Below are 13,455 nucleotides of genomic sequence, written 5' to 3' on the forward strand. Positions count from 1 at the left end.
TGGGTTGTAGCTCAGTGGCAAAGCGCTTGCCTCACAAGGGTGACACTGGTCTCGATCCTCAGCACTACATATAAATTAAATAAAGGTATTGTGTCCATCTACAACTAGAAAAAAAGATGCTTGAGGGGGATGGGAATAGAAAAGACAGTAGAAAGAATGGGAGATCTCTTTCCTGTGTGCACATGTGAACACACGACATGTGTGACTCCACATCGTGTCCACCCAGAACGGGCAGTTATTCTCCATGTGTGTAGGAAACGTCAAAATGCTTCCTGCTGTCATGGTTAACTAAAAAGAACAACTTAAAACAAAAAAAAAAAAAAAAAAGAGAGACTTTCCTGCTCCCTTGCTACAAGAAAGAAAAAGGAAAAAGAGGGAAGGAAAATAGAAAAAGAAAACAGGAAAAAAAGAAGTAAAAGAACCTCTGCCCCCAAAAGTGGAAAGTGGTTTTCTTAAAGTATTTGAATCGCCTTCGTTTGAACTTAAGAAGAATGAATAGCACTTTATTTTGTTTAAGCAGAAAATGAAAGAAAAAGAAAATATAAAATTGTACCTTAGTGGTTGAGACTGGATGTGGAGGAAGAGGGAGGAGGGGAACATCGGCGTGTCGTGGAGAAAAGGGAGGCAGTGTTGAGATGGAGAAGGGGAAGCAAGAAGGGAGGCACGGAGGCTGAGGGAGTGGCCTCGAGAGAGGAGGGGCCACACAGGGAGGAGCTGCTCTGGGGGAGGAGGGCAAGTGCCAGAGAAGCCCCAGGGTGGAGTGGGGTTGTTGCCACTGCAGGCTCTGGAGTCAGACCTGGGTTCAAGGGATGCCTCTGTCATGTATTCACCGTGCAACTTGGGTCAAGTCACTCCGTTTCCATGTGCCTCAGTTTCCCCAACAGGATATGTGGATAATAACTGTGTCAGACAGCTTTCTATGACTATAACAAATATCTGAGATAATCAGCTTAAAAAGAGGAAAGGTTTATTTTGGCTCACAGTTTGGAGGTTTCAGTCCATGGTCAGTTGGCCCCATTGCTTTTGGGCTCGTGAGATAGCATGTCATATTAGGAGCTCAAGACAAAGGAGGCTGCTTGCCTCTTGGCAGCTGGGAAGCAGAGAGACAGGAAGTGGGTGGTGTCCCAATATGTCCTTCAAGGACATGCCGCCAACGACCTAACTTCCTCCAATGAGGCTCCACTTCTTTTTTTCTTTTCTTTTCTTTTTTTTTTTGAGGAGGTTGAGTAACCGGGGATTGAACTCAGGGGCACTTGGCCACTGAGCCACATCCCAGCCCTATTTTGCATTTTACTTAGAGTCAGGGTCTCACTGAGTTGCTTAGTGCCTCGCTTTTGCTGCGGCTGGCTTCAAACTCTCCAGTATCCTGCCTCAGCCTCCCGAGCTGCTGGATTACAGGTGTGTGCACTGTGCCTGGCTGAGGCCCCACTTTTAAAAGTTCCACCACCTCCCGGTAGCACCACAGGCTTGGAACCTAGCTTTCAACAGATGGGCCTTTTGGGGACATTTCCCCCCAGACTACAGCAGTAATATATGGTTTTTTTTTTTTTTGGGTGCTGGGGAATCGAACCCAGGGCCTTGTGCTTGCAAGGCAAGCACTCTACTGACTGAGCTATCTCCCCAGCCCCCAATATATGGTTTTTTAAAGTATTTAACACATAGAAAGCATGGATCCTTGTTAACTCTATGATCATCTGCACAGCCCAGAGGGTTAGGAACATGCATTCAGCAAACATCAGTGCTCTGTGAAATGCTAATCAACTGATCATTACTCTTTGCCCCTTAAGATTTCTCATCTCTAAACTTTTCCATGAAATGGCAGATCAGCTCATCAAAGGTCAAATGCTCTCAGGACTGGCTACAGTGCAGTCACATGACCCCTGGGCCTGATAGCACCCTCCGCTCCTCATAAGCCTTGCCTGTAAGGTAGACCATTCCACAGTTGAACCCCTGGAAAATCCAGCCTTGATCTCAGGTCTGCCTCCTGTTGGACAGCTTGCGTCCACCAGCATGGGCCTCCAGAACCTAGCTGCTAGCCCAGCATGCACCAGACAATGACAAGGTGCCTATGAATTTTCTTTTTTTCTTCCCCGCCACTTAAAAAGGAGGGAGAGGGTGAAAGTGTTTTGATGACCTTGTAGAAGAACTGCTTCTCATGGGAAGAAGATGGAATTTCTTCCTGCTTCCATTCATAGCAACTCTGTAACGTGGTGTTTGGACTCTTCTCCCTGTAAATTGTTAGTGATATCAGCCTTGAGCAAATTTCTGCAGGGATATCCACACCAGCCCCTCAACAGGCAGTGTCCTTTGGACTACCCTGAGGACTCCAAGCTGCTATTTCTCACACCCCGGACAGCCAGCACTGACCTCTCCCATGGGGGTATCCACTGGAGGTGGAATTGCTGATTGCTTGAATAAGTTATTGTCTCTAAAGTTTCATTTCTTGATTTGCTCAGTCCTAGGAAATTTTCTTTAGCCAAAATTATGCAAGGAAAGAAAGAAAGTGATCTGAAGTTTTTAAAGCCTGATATTAATACTTATAATTATATTAATACTTATTAATTGTAAAGCCCTACCCATTCCTCAAGGGCTTCTCCAATATGACCATGGAAGTAGCCATGGTCATAGGGACATCCTCCCGACCTCATGTGACAACCATACCCATCATTCTGTTCCATCTACCCGCCCATCCTTCCACTTGTGATCACCTGGGCAGCTGAACACATTCATGGCCTTGTGTGTTGTGGTCCTGCTCGTGCGGTGCATTGCTATCCTTGCCACGTAGAAGCTCAGCATCTTCCAGAAACTGTCTTAATAGTTCAGATATTAGTTTGGAAGGATGGGTGCATAGTCCCAGCTGTCTTGGCTTTGAACACTCACTTTACAGGTGGACCCCAGAACAAACACTTCCCAGTCTTTCCAACGCCCCTTCTTGGCTTTTGGGATATAAATCGTTTGGGCTCACTGACCCTTTGCCATAGTAAAAGACTTCTCTCTTCGGAACCCTTCATCTGGTCAACCTCAGATTAGCTATAGCAATGAAGCAGAGAATGGCGGGGGTAGTTCAAACCATAACCTAGACCTGGTTTTGACAAACATAATGGAGTTGTTTGTGGTAGCTGATTTACCATCCTAAGAACGCTCTGTGTAGTCTGAAAACATGCCTCCGCATCCCCAGGTGACAGCAACTTCCCTTGGGTGGCAGTGACCCCAGAAATAGGCTCAGTGCTCAGGCCACACCAGCCTGGGCTTTCACCACAGATAATCCATGAAGCATGACGTCCACACAGGTGTCCTATCCAGGTTATCAGGGAAACAATTCCATATCTCGCCACAAGAAAAAATTGTGGCCAATAGCCACCATGCCAAAGAAAAACGCCCCGTGACCCCTCTCTGTAGCACTAGACTCATTTCTTTCTCTGTTCCTTGTCTCCCAAATAGATATGCATTAGTGGCCCTCGGGTCTGTGCCCCTCACACACATTCGTTTCTGTACAACCTAGAAGTGGGCCGCAGTGCTGTCAGACAGCGTGAAGGCGGGGGGCTCACCTCCCGTGTTTCCGTGCAGAGCGCTGAGAGTCCGCAAGAAGATGTCTGGGGAGAAGATGCCCGTGAAGATGATCGGTGACATCCTGAGCGCCCAGCTGCCCCACATGCAGCCCTACATCCGCTTCTGCAGCTGCCAGCTCAACGGGGCTGCCCTGATCCAGCAGAAGACGGACGAGGCCCCAGACTTCAAGGAGTTCGTCAAAGTAAGGGGGCCAGGCTGCGTGGGGACGCTGAATGGAGATGGTTGGCCTGCTGGGTGTGCGAGGGCTCATCGGAGTCTGCGAGCATCTTTCCAGCGAAGGCCAGCAGGGGTTGGAAGTCTCGGCTAAACAATCAGAGACTGGCATCAGCTGGCAGGTGTGGCGGTGTGGCCGTCACCACGGGGGTGGGCTTGAAGAGGGCGGCTCAGCCCCAGGCCTGGAGCTTCGAAGTGTCTTCAGGGACCTGTTTCCCGGGCACCAGTGGTGTTTATTTGAAGGCATGTTTAAATCTTTCCCCTCACTGCTGCACCTGGGCAGGGCTCACGGTTCCCCTTCTAGTAACGTCACATCCTCAGTTCTCAGCTGCTTTCTGCCCTTCACCTGCAGGGGTCACCTGCCAGGGGTCCCAGTGGCCTCTTCTCCTTTTCCAGTTGCTTCTGCTCGATGGATTCAAGCTCGTCTTGGGACTGGCAGGGTCTTAATTCCCTCAGGGGGTAATTAGGGAGCTGGTACCAATGCTGCTGGAAGTCCCCACCCTGGGCTTGCGTACTGGGACTTGGCATTAGCCAAAATGGGACCCCGCTGGCCACACCAGGCACTCAAAAAGCACCCCTGCCCCACTTCTCTAAGGGAAAAACAGGAAGAGAGCAGCCACTCCCATTAAACAGGTTCATTAAAGTGAATAGACAGCAAGATAACAATAATGACAGCTGGCATATGCTCGTATCCCAGGCATTTGGGGGGTAGGCATTTCTTTCTCACCTCCCCAAGAGTTCTGTGTTAAGTCATCATCGCGAAGCCTAAGCATGGCCTCACATAAACTTCCTGTTTCTCCCCCTCCCGCCGTGTGCCTCTGCATTAAATGTTTAGATTTGCTAGCCAATAAATGAGACATTCTGAGGTCACTTGGAGGTGAGGAAGATGGTTAAGAAGTAGACCAAGCCAGGCGTGGTGGCACATGCCTGTAATCTCAGCGACTCAGGAGGCTGAGGCAGGAGGATCGCGGGTTCAGAGCCAGCCTCATCGCTTTAGCGAGACCCTGACTCAAAACCGAAAATAAAAAGGGCTGGGGTGGGGCTCAGTGGTTAAGCGCTCCTGGATTCAGTCCTCAGAACCAAAAAACGAAAAAGGAAGTAAACCGAGGGTGAGCTGGAGACGGGAGCAGTGCTGAGCTGCTGCATCATGGGCCGCCCGGGGTTTCAGCCGGGGTGCAGTTCTGGTCACAGGCAGGGTGAACTCATCACTGGATGCACTTGCGCTTCGGGGAAATGCTGACACATGCCAGGGTGAGTGTCTGGTTGTCTCTCCTCTCTTCACCTCTCCTGTCGCATTCTGGCAGGAATGTGGCAAGCCTTTGTCTGCTGAGAGGTGTTCCCAGAATGCACGTGTCCTTGACTGGACATCAAGTCCAGATGCCGACGGTCCTCAGGCCTCAGGGCTCCGGGATGCAGCAGCTACCTGTGTCTAAGGCATGAAACCAGACCAGAGTCTTGGAAAGAGAAGTCACTGTATGGTCCCCGTGACCAGAGACAGGGTTCTGATTTGGGGGCAGAAGGACTCTTGTCCACCAGAGAGATTGACAGAATTGGCAAAGGAGGAGCAAGGAAAGGGGCAGGGAACTGAGGGTAGAGCAGATCACAGACCTGGAGTCTTGGTCCCCAGGTCTCAGCTCCTCTTCCCCGCCCTGCCTGGAGCTGCCAGAGCATGGGCCGGCTCTGCCTGAATCTGGATGAGAGTCAGCCCTTCTGCATCTCTAGGACTTGGGAGAGTTTTGTTTTGTTTTGTTTTTTGTTTTTGGTACCAGGGATTGAGCCAGGGCTTTAACCGCTGAGCAACATCCCCAGCCCTTTTTTATATTTTATTTAGAGACAGGGTCTCACTGAGTTGCTTACGGCCTTACTAAGTTGCTGAGACTAACTGGCTTTGCACTCGCCATCTTGAGGAGAATTTTTATTCTGTGTAGCTTGTGATTCTTCTTATTCTCTGGAGTTGTGTAAAGCTGTTTTAGATATTGGAAGAAATATTCTCTGTAAAGCCAGAATCTCCTCTCTGACTAAGAAACCATGTATCCTGCGGAAGGTGCGCTGAACCTGGAGGTCAGGGCCTAACCCGGTGTACAGGTCACACTGGGGACTCCCATTCTACCTCTGGAAACTGCCTCACCTTGGACCATTGTAACTGGTCAGGCCCTTCCAACCCCAGGTTCCTCAGTTATCATCCAGATACATGGGATAATGGGTGGAAAGCCCTAAATGACGTTAGTGTTAATGTCACCAACTTTGGACTTTGCAGATTTGAGGTACATTTGAACGAATCTCTTATTTCAGAGACTGGCAATGGACCCTCGATGCAAAGGGATGCCTCTGTCTAGCTTTATACTGAAGCCCATGCAGCGGGTCACAAGATACCCACTGATCATTAAAAATGTAAGTACCCGTCTTACCTTTTCAAACAGAGGAATACTTTCTCAGCGTCAGAGGGGGCTGGGGTCCTTGGCAGTTTCCCCAGCCAACACCTGGGAGCTGTTGTGCAGAAATCATGTGCCGACAGGGTGTGGATCCATCTGCTTGATAGCTCAGAGAAAAGAAGTTGGTTTAGCATGAAAAGAGCTAATGACACAGAGCCTTCAGATGCGCTCCAGGTGGCTCCCGCCTTCCACGCCAGAAAACAAGAGCTCTGTTCTGGTCCTCCTCACGTGGGCACAGTGCCTCCACGCTGTGATTTTCCCAGCAGGAAAGGAGGAGACATGATCCTATCACCCATCTTCAGAAGGCCGTGGCTAGACAGTCTGTGTTGAGGTCAGACAATTGTTTTTCTCTTGTCGCTTCAGGAAAGCCAGTTCCATAATAAACAAGAGCAAGATTAGGGCCTCAGCATCCCCATCTATAAAATGGGCGGACAGACATAGACATCCTCTGAGTCTATGATTCTGCAACCACAAGGAGCGCATCTCTGGAGAGAGGCTTTAGTCTGGTACTTTGTGGAGAATGATATCTGGAAACCCAGATCTGGGTGCTGGTGTGCTCATCACTGCTGGGGTGGCCTTGTCTTCGAGCCTTTCAGGACAGCCTTGGGCAATGTATGCATGTATGTTTATACATAGATATTTGCATACACATATGTATGCATATATATTAATTTCTAACTCAGTTCATCTATGTATATTAAAGCCTGCACATTCACACTGTACCCACTACTCTAATCCAGTACCACAGGATTTATTCCAGTGTTCCCCTTTCTATGTTTGTAACTCCCTGCTTTGTGAGACACCTGGCTTTCACGGCGTCCACTGTTCCACACGTTGCGTATTTCCTCAGTCTCCATATACTTAACGAATCTCCCTCCCACATGGGCTGTCTCCTCATTCCAGCCATAGCTCAGCCCCACAGAGCACACTGCAGGCACTTTGGTAAGTTAAATAATTAGTTTTTTTTTTTTTTTTTTTTTTTTTTGTGTTGCTGGGAATTGAACCCAGGGCCTTGTGCATGCGAGGCAAGCATGCTATCAACTGAGCTAGATCCCCAACCGAATAATTAGCTTTGAAAGCTTCTTTCAATCCACTGTTTCCTTCTTCCCAGTTCCACAGTTGCTGTTTAATTACTTCAGTACTTCTCTTTATTTCCCTCAATGTGTAATTGCAAATCAAAGTTGGAATGAAGCTTTTAAAATAGGTGTTCTAGATCTAACCAATGGAAAGGGAACACAAAAGCAAGCAAAGAACTGAGAGGCATAAATATTAAAAAGGAAAAAGACCCAAACTATTATTATTTTCAGAAACAAGATAGTTGCCCTTCAGAGCATCTAGGAGAATGAACTGAAAGCTGAGTGAACTAAAAGAATTGAAAAAGGTAGCAAAGCATAAGGTGCATATGAAAAACCTTCAAAGTGCGAAGGCTAAATATTTTTGGTGGAGGAATTCTTAGCATGGCATCCAACACAGAACTTAGCCACAGCAACCTAAAAGAAAACTTTTATTCTGGTAAAATAGGTCCAAACCATAGGTCTGTACTATGAACATATTTCAGAAGCTAGAGGACAATTTCTGTATTATGTATTAGCAGAGAACCGGGGGGGTGGGGGTGGGGGGTAGGGGGCCTCTCTGCCATGTCCCGCATGGAGGAGAAAAGGGTTAACTGCAGGAGGAGGATGTTGGCGGTTTTTTAAATCTATTACCCAAAAAACTTACCTACTCAATGAACACACAAGAGCCAATACTCTTTTCATGTGAGAGGGGGCGTGACGGGTCTGGCCATACCAGCTCTGGCCTTTTACAACAGCCACATGGAGTCGCCCAACTCTCCTTATTTATAATATGCAGGTAAAGGGGGCAGGACCGGGAGGAGCTTCTTCTGTGATGGACAGGATAGGGTGGAGTTAGGGGAGCCATTCTCTTAGGGGGAAAATTCCAGAAGGAGACAGGAAACCACCCCCACCCAGTGCCACATGCTTCCCAGAAATTCCTAGAAGCCAGGTCTGTGCGTCCCATGGCTCAACCTAGTCTGATTCTGCTAAGTAAGGATGGCTTCCCACAGAGAATGATATCCAGAAAAAGCTGTTGAGTGAAAAAAAAAATCATCAAGCAATCCTACAGTATGTTCCATTTTGCACAAAGGGGGAGACAGGCTGAGGATATGGTGCAGTGGTAGAGCACTTACCCAGCATGCATGAGGTCCTGGATTCTATCCCCAGTACAGTAAAAAAGGTTGGGGGCTTTACATGTGATTATTAAACACAGTCACCTGTTGCTTGAAGATGAGGATATATTCTGACAAATGTGTTGCAGTTGACTCTGTCCTTGTCCTAACAGCAGAGTGTGCCTGCACAAACTAAGGCAGTGATGTCACTAGGCAGTGTAATCTTAGGGATAGAATCCATATGCAATCCATCATTGGCTGAGGCATCCCGATGTGTGACTGTACACAAGCATCAAAAGGTCCTGAAGGTGTTCTTCAGGCGCTGGCGGTAGTTCCCTCAGCAGTAGGACAGGCGAGGGAGCGTTCACTCTGTTCTGCATGCTTCTGTGTTGTCTGTTCTCGCGTAGCAAGACTGTTAATATATTATTTGCATAAACATTTTTTCCTAAAATTTCTGTTAGAAAATATAATGAACAAAGGCTAAGATAAATGATAGATATAACCTGTGTAAATATAAGTTTAACTGTAAATAAGTTGGCACTGAAATATGAAATAATGAACAGATATCTGTATGTCACATACTCTTCTTAACTCCAGTAGAAAAAGAGATAAAACACACCTGGAAACGCTGAGTTGTGTAAAGTGGTGGTAAGAGCTGCTACAAGTCTGGTGACAGGATGCTGGGTGTGAATCTTGGTGCCAACTGAGTGCACCCTTAGGCAAGTTACTTAACTTCTCTGGGTTTTAGTTTCCTTGTGCTTAAAATAGAGACACTAATAGTACTGACTGCTTAGTACTGTGAGAATTAACAGAGTAAACACCCGTGAAGTGCTAGGATCATTATATACTAAGTGTATAAACGTGAGCTTCATCATTTAGTACACTTAGGTTCATTTAGTACCCTTATGTATTAAGTGTGCAAAAAGTTCACAGTTATGGATGATAAAGGAAATGCATAACAAAACAAGGAAACACCTTGTTTTGGGCTTGCCAAATGGGCACATATTGAAAAGATTGTGGGTCTCCAGGGTCAGCCAGGATGCTGGTGGAAGGTAAATGGTACAGCCTTTTGGATGGTAATATGTAAATCAATCTTTCTTTTCTTTCCTCTTTTCTTTTCTTTTCTTTTCTTTTCTTTTCTTTTCTTTTCTTTTCTTTTCTTTTCTTTTCTTTTCTTTCTTTTGATTGAAACCAGGACCTTGCAAATGCTAGGCAAGCTTACCACCTCTGAGTTATACCCCCAGTCTTTAAAATTTTATTTGGAGACAGGGTCTTGCTGAGTTGCCAGGCTGGCCTTTGGCTTGTGGTCCTCCTGCCTAAACCTTCTGAATAACTGGGATTATAGGTATGTGCCACCTTGCCTAGCTATACTTTCTCTTTAAATCATCAAATCCACCTCTAGGAATTTATTCTAAGGAAATAATTAAAGGGTTATTGAAAAATTATAAACAATTTAGAGTTTTTTTGGGTAGAGACTACTCGAACATATTGTGGTTCAGCCTCTTGATGACATATTTACAACTCTTAAAAATGGTAGTATAGATCCATATGAAACAGACATGAAGTGATATGCTATAGACTGTGTACAAAATGGTAGCATGATCCAATTTTAATTCTTTAAAAATTATGTACGTATGTATGCAGGCGATGCATTAACTAATACGTAAGACAGAGGTTCTCTCCAGCTGGGAAATTATGGATGACTTTTAGTATATGGGCAACTTTCTAAATTTTCTAAATTTTGCACATTGTATAATATTATTTTTACAACTAGAAAAATCAATAAACCTATTTTCATTTTGGAACAAAGCAAATGAGTTCATATGAGCCAGCTGAGTAGGCTCCCTGTCTAGAATAGTGATCCTCAGGTTTACCTGCATCCCAGCATCATCTGGAGAGCTCCAGAACATGCCTAAGCCTGAGTTCTGTCCCCAGAGACTCTGATATGGTTGGATGAGACTTCAGGATTTTTCAGAGATTTTTGTGTGTAGTGAGGATCTGTCCTGAGGATGAGGTAGTTGCTTGGAATTAATTGGTAGACACACAAGATCCAGAATATGTCAATTCACTACATCTGTTTGGGACTTTAAGCCAAAGTATACCTTTGAGAAGAGATACTGTATGGAGTAAGGTTCATTTGAATTACTTGCCTAGCAAGTACATCCTTGGCATTCTCCTAGCACACTGTAAAAGTAGCTTAGAGACTTTCTTTGTTCCAGGACAGAGGTGATGACTATTTTTAGGGACCTCAAAGTCCTTTGAGAATCTGCTGGCAATTGCTATCACTTATTGAGCACTTTCTAAGGGTCAGGGACTTTGCAAAGTGCTTCATTTGTATCAGGCCATTTAGTCCTCCAAATAACCTTGAAAAAGAGGATCTGTTTATGTCTCTCTCTCTCATATGAGGAAACTGAGGTCCAGGGCCTTCAAACAACCAATGCAAAATGTTATTGATCAGTGGCACAGCAAGGATTTTAACCCAGGGGTCTCGCTCGGGAACTGGCATTCTAAGCCAATAGCTTGGAAGAGTCTACTCAAACATACACACATCTGCTCCAATGCACCCATGTGCATGCAGTTTCATAGATGCACAGAGGCCTGCAGCTACCTGGACCCAGGAAAGTGCCCTTTTCTGTGGGATGTCTATGCAGGGTGCCTACTGCCCCTGTTGTAGACACTGTGACCCTCAGACCCCACGCTGCATGCTAACCCCCACTCTGCACAGGGGTACCCTGCCCAGTCTTGCACCTTGGTCTGAGTTCACAGGACAGTGGTCACGTCCAACACTGGAATTCCATGCTAAGTTCCCTCAGGTGAGTCGAGCAGGTGGGAGAAGAGTTGCAGCTGGCTGCTGACTGGGAGGCTGGCTGTGGTCCCAGTCTCTGGGCCAAGTTTCTTCCTCTGTGAAATAGAGTAAAGGTTTTCAAAGAGAAGCCCTGAGGTCCCTTCTGGCTCCATGGTTCTGAGTGCCTCCTGAAATCCTGAGAGCTAGTCTTTGTGGTTCAGAGTTCACCCTGGGAGGTCAGTGTTTTGCAGGTCGAGTCCCACAGCTTGCCCTGGGTTTGTGCAAGGGTGTGGACTTGGGCTGAGGCCTCAAGGGCAGGCTGCCTCCTGTTGGGAAGCTTAGCCCTCACTGAGCCCGTGAGGAGGAGGGGTCTGCAAGACCACCTGCTGGAGCCAACAAGGAGTGGCCATCATGCTCTGTGCCATTGCCCTGGTGGGTGCTCAGAGCTGTGGTGTTCAGGTGGGCGCCGTTAGGAAAGGGCTGTGCCCTGCCTTTGCTGGGCTCTGTCCTCCAGGACAATGGATCCCAGGCCCATCCATGTTGCCTCAAAGGGTGTCCTGACAAGGAGGCTGTTGTCCTGTTTTCCTGTGTAGATCCTGGAGAACACTCCTGAAAACCACCCTGACCACAGCCACTTGAAGCACGCCCTGGAGAAGGCAGAAGAGCTGTGTTCCCAGGTGAACGAGGGAGTGCGGGAGAAGGAGAACTCGGACCGGCTGGAGTGGATCCAGGCCCACGTGCAGTGTGAAGGCCTCTCTGAGGTAATCGCCTGGGGCGGGGCCCGGGCCTCCCCTCACTCAGCCTCTGTAGCCAGCAGGAAGGAGGACAAGGAAAATCATGCACCATCCTCCCGTCCAGCCTTCAGCTTCCTAATTCTTGCTCACGGGCTTCTTATCTGCTGTTTACTCTATCAGGTTTTCTATCTTGATCATATTTTTTCCAATGGCCAACAGTTCTGTTTATTTTCTCCAGTCTGGTTTCTTTCTTGTGTCTTGTTCCTTGCTCAAGTGTTGATGCTTCTCACTTTTTTCTTAACACATTGTAAACATATTCCAAATCCAATAGTCCCAAATACCTAAAGTGATGGGTCTTTTTCTTTTGTCTGTTGTTTCTGTTTGCTCTTGCTACTCATACCTCATCTTTTGGCATATATGCTGAGTAGTTTTCTTGCTGCACTGGGGATGCTGTGCTATGCTGGGGTTGCTGAGCAAGTGCTTTACCACTGAACTCCACCGACAGCTGCTGCACTGTGATTCCCCACTGTGAATCCAGCATTCCTGGGAACTTCACCTGAGGGCATCTTTGCTGTCTGAAGTTGCATTTCTCATGAGAGGGTTGCTCCAGGATCACTCTAAATTATATTTAGAGGGAGTTTGGGGATCATATCAGTTGCGTGGATTGCAGTGGCTGCCTGTGTGAGAGCTGCCTGGTGGTCACAGATTCTCAGAGGCACATTTTCCTCTAGTTTCACCAACGTCAAAACAGAAAAGTTTTCTTGCTCACTGTTTCTGTACTGAGTTTGCTTGTTATTCATACTTTGGGTCCAGCTTTCTGTGGAGATTTCCTGTTCATCCTTCACCTTGGTCCTGGAACAGCTCCTGTCTCTGTGCCCTACTCAGCCATTAAAATGGAGATTCAGCATCACCAGGTTTAGCAGAGACTCTCAGGACTAGCGCAGGCTTTGGGGCTTGATTATCTTTCAAGGATCTCATTTTATTTTGAGTTTTGGCCTCTGCATATTTCTTGCTTTATTATTATTTTTTGCCAGATTGCATTTAAAAAGTGGGGTTTTTATTCATTTTTAAAAAGCTCTTGTTGTGAGTTGTCCAGAGTATCTAGTCTGCCATACTTCCAGAACTGGAAAAACGGAAGTGTCTTTTCTGATCTTTAATTCTTTTCTTGTCACTCAACTTTTTCTTTACTTTCTCTCATTCTTTCTACCTGTTTTTGTTTTTTTCTGTCTCTGTGGACGTGTGCATGGGTGCACAGACATTCACACACACATGCACACACACACCATTCACTAGGGTTTCCCAGTGTGGCCGGGCAGAACGTGTCCCCCTCACCTGCGCTCCCCATGGTCTCTTCCCTCCTCTGAGATTCAAAGACAGCACCTGAGTAAGTCGCCAGGTGCACCTTCCCCGCCCCTCACCTGCCCATCTTCAGTGCAGGTGTGGGAAGCAAAACTGTGGAAGCCGCCCCGGGGAAACCAAGGCGAAGGCCGTGGGTTCTCGTTTTTTGGAATCTAGGGACGGTCTTTGGTTGGTTGGCTCTCTTTTTCATCCATT

The 13,455-nt window shown here is 46.9% G+C and overlaps 1 protein-coding gene across 1 annotated transcript in view; it reads left to right on the forward strand.

Moving 5' to 3' along the window:
• The window catches only part of Itsn1 (intersectin 1), a 203,526-nt gene that overhangs the window by 182,047 nt on the left and 8,024 nt on the right, over positions 1–13,455 (forward strand). Inside the window, 3 exon segments of the mRNA XM_047565087.1 lie at positions 3,568–3,751; positions 6,076–6,174; positions 11,761–11,928. Of these exon segments, the coding sequence (XP_047421043.1) occupies positions 3,568–3,751; positions 6,076–6,174; positions 11,761–11,928 (451 nt within the window).

This window comes from Sciurus carolinensis, chromosome 9 (assembly GCF_902686445.1).
Source record: "Sciurus carolinensis chromosome 9, mSciCar1.2, whole genome shotgun sequence".
Classification (NCBI taxonomy): domain Eukaryota; kingdom Metazoa; phylum Chordata; class Mammalia; order Rodentia; family Sciuridae; genus Sciurus; species Sciurus carolinensis.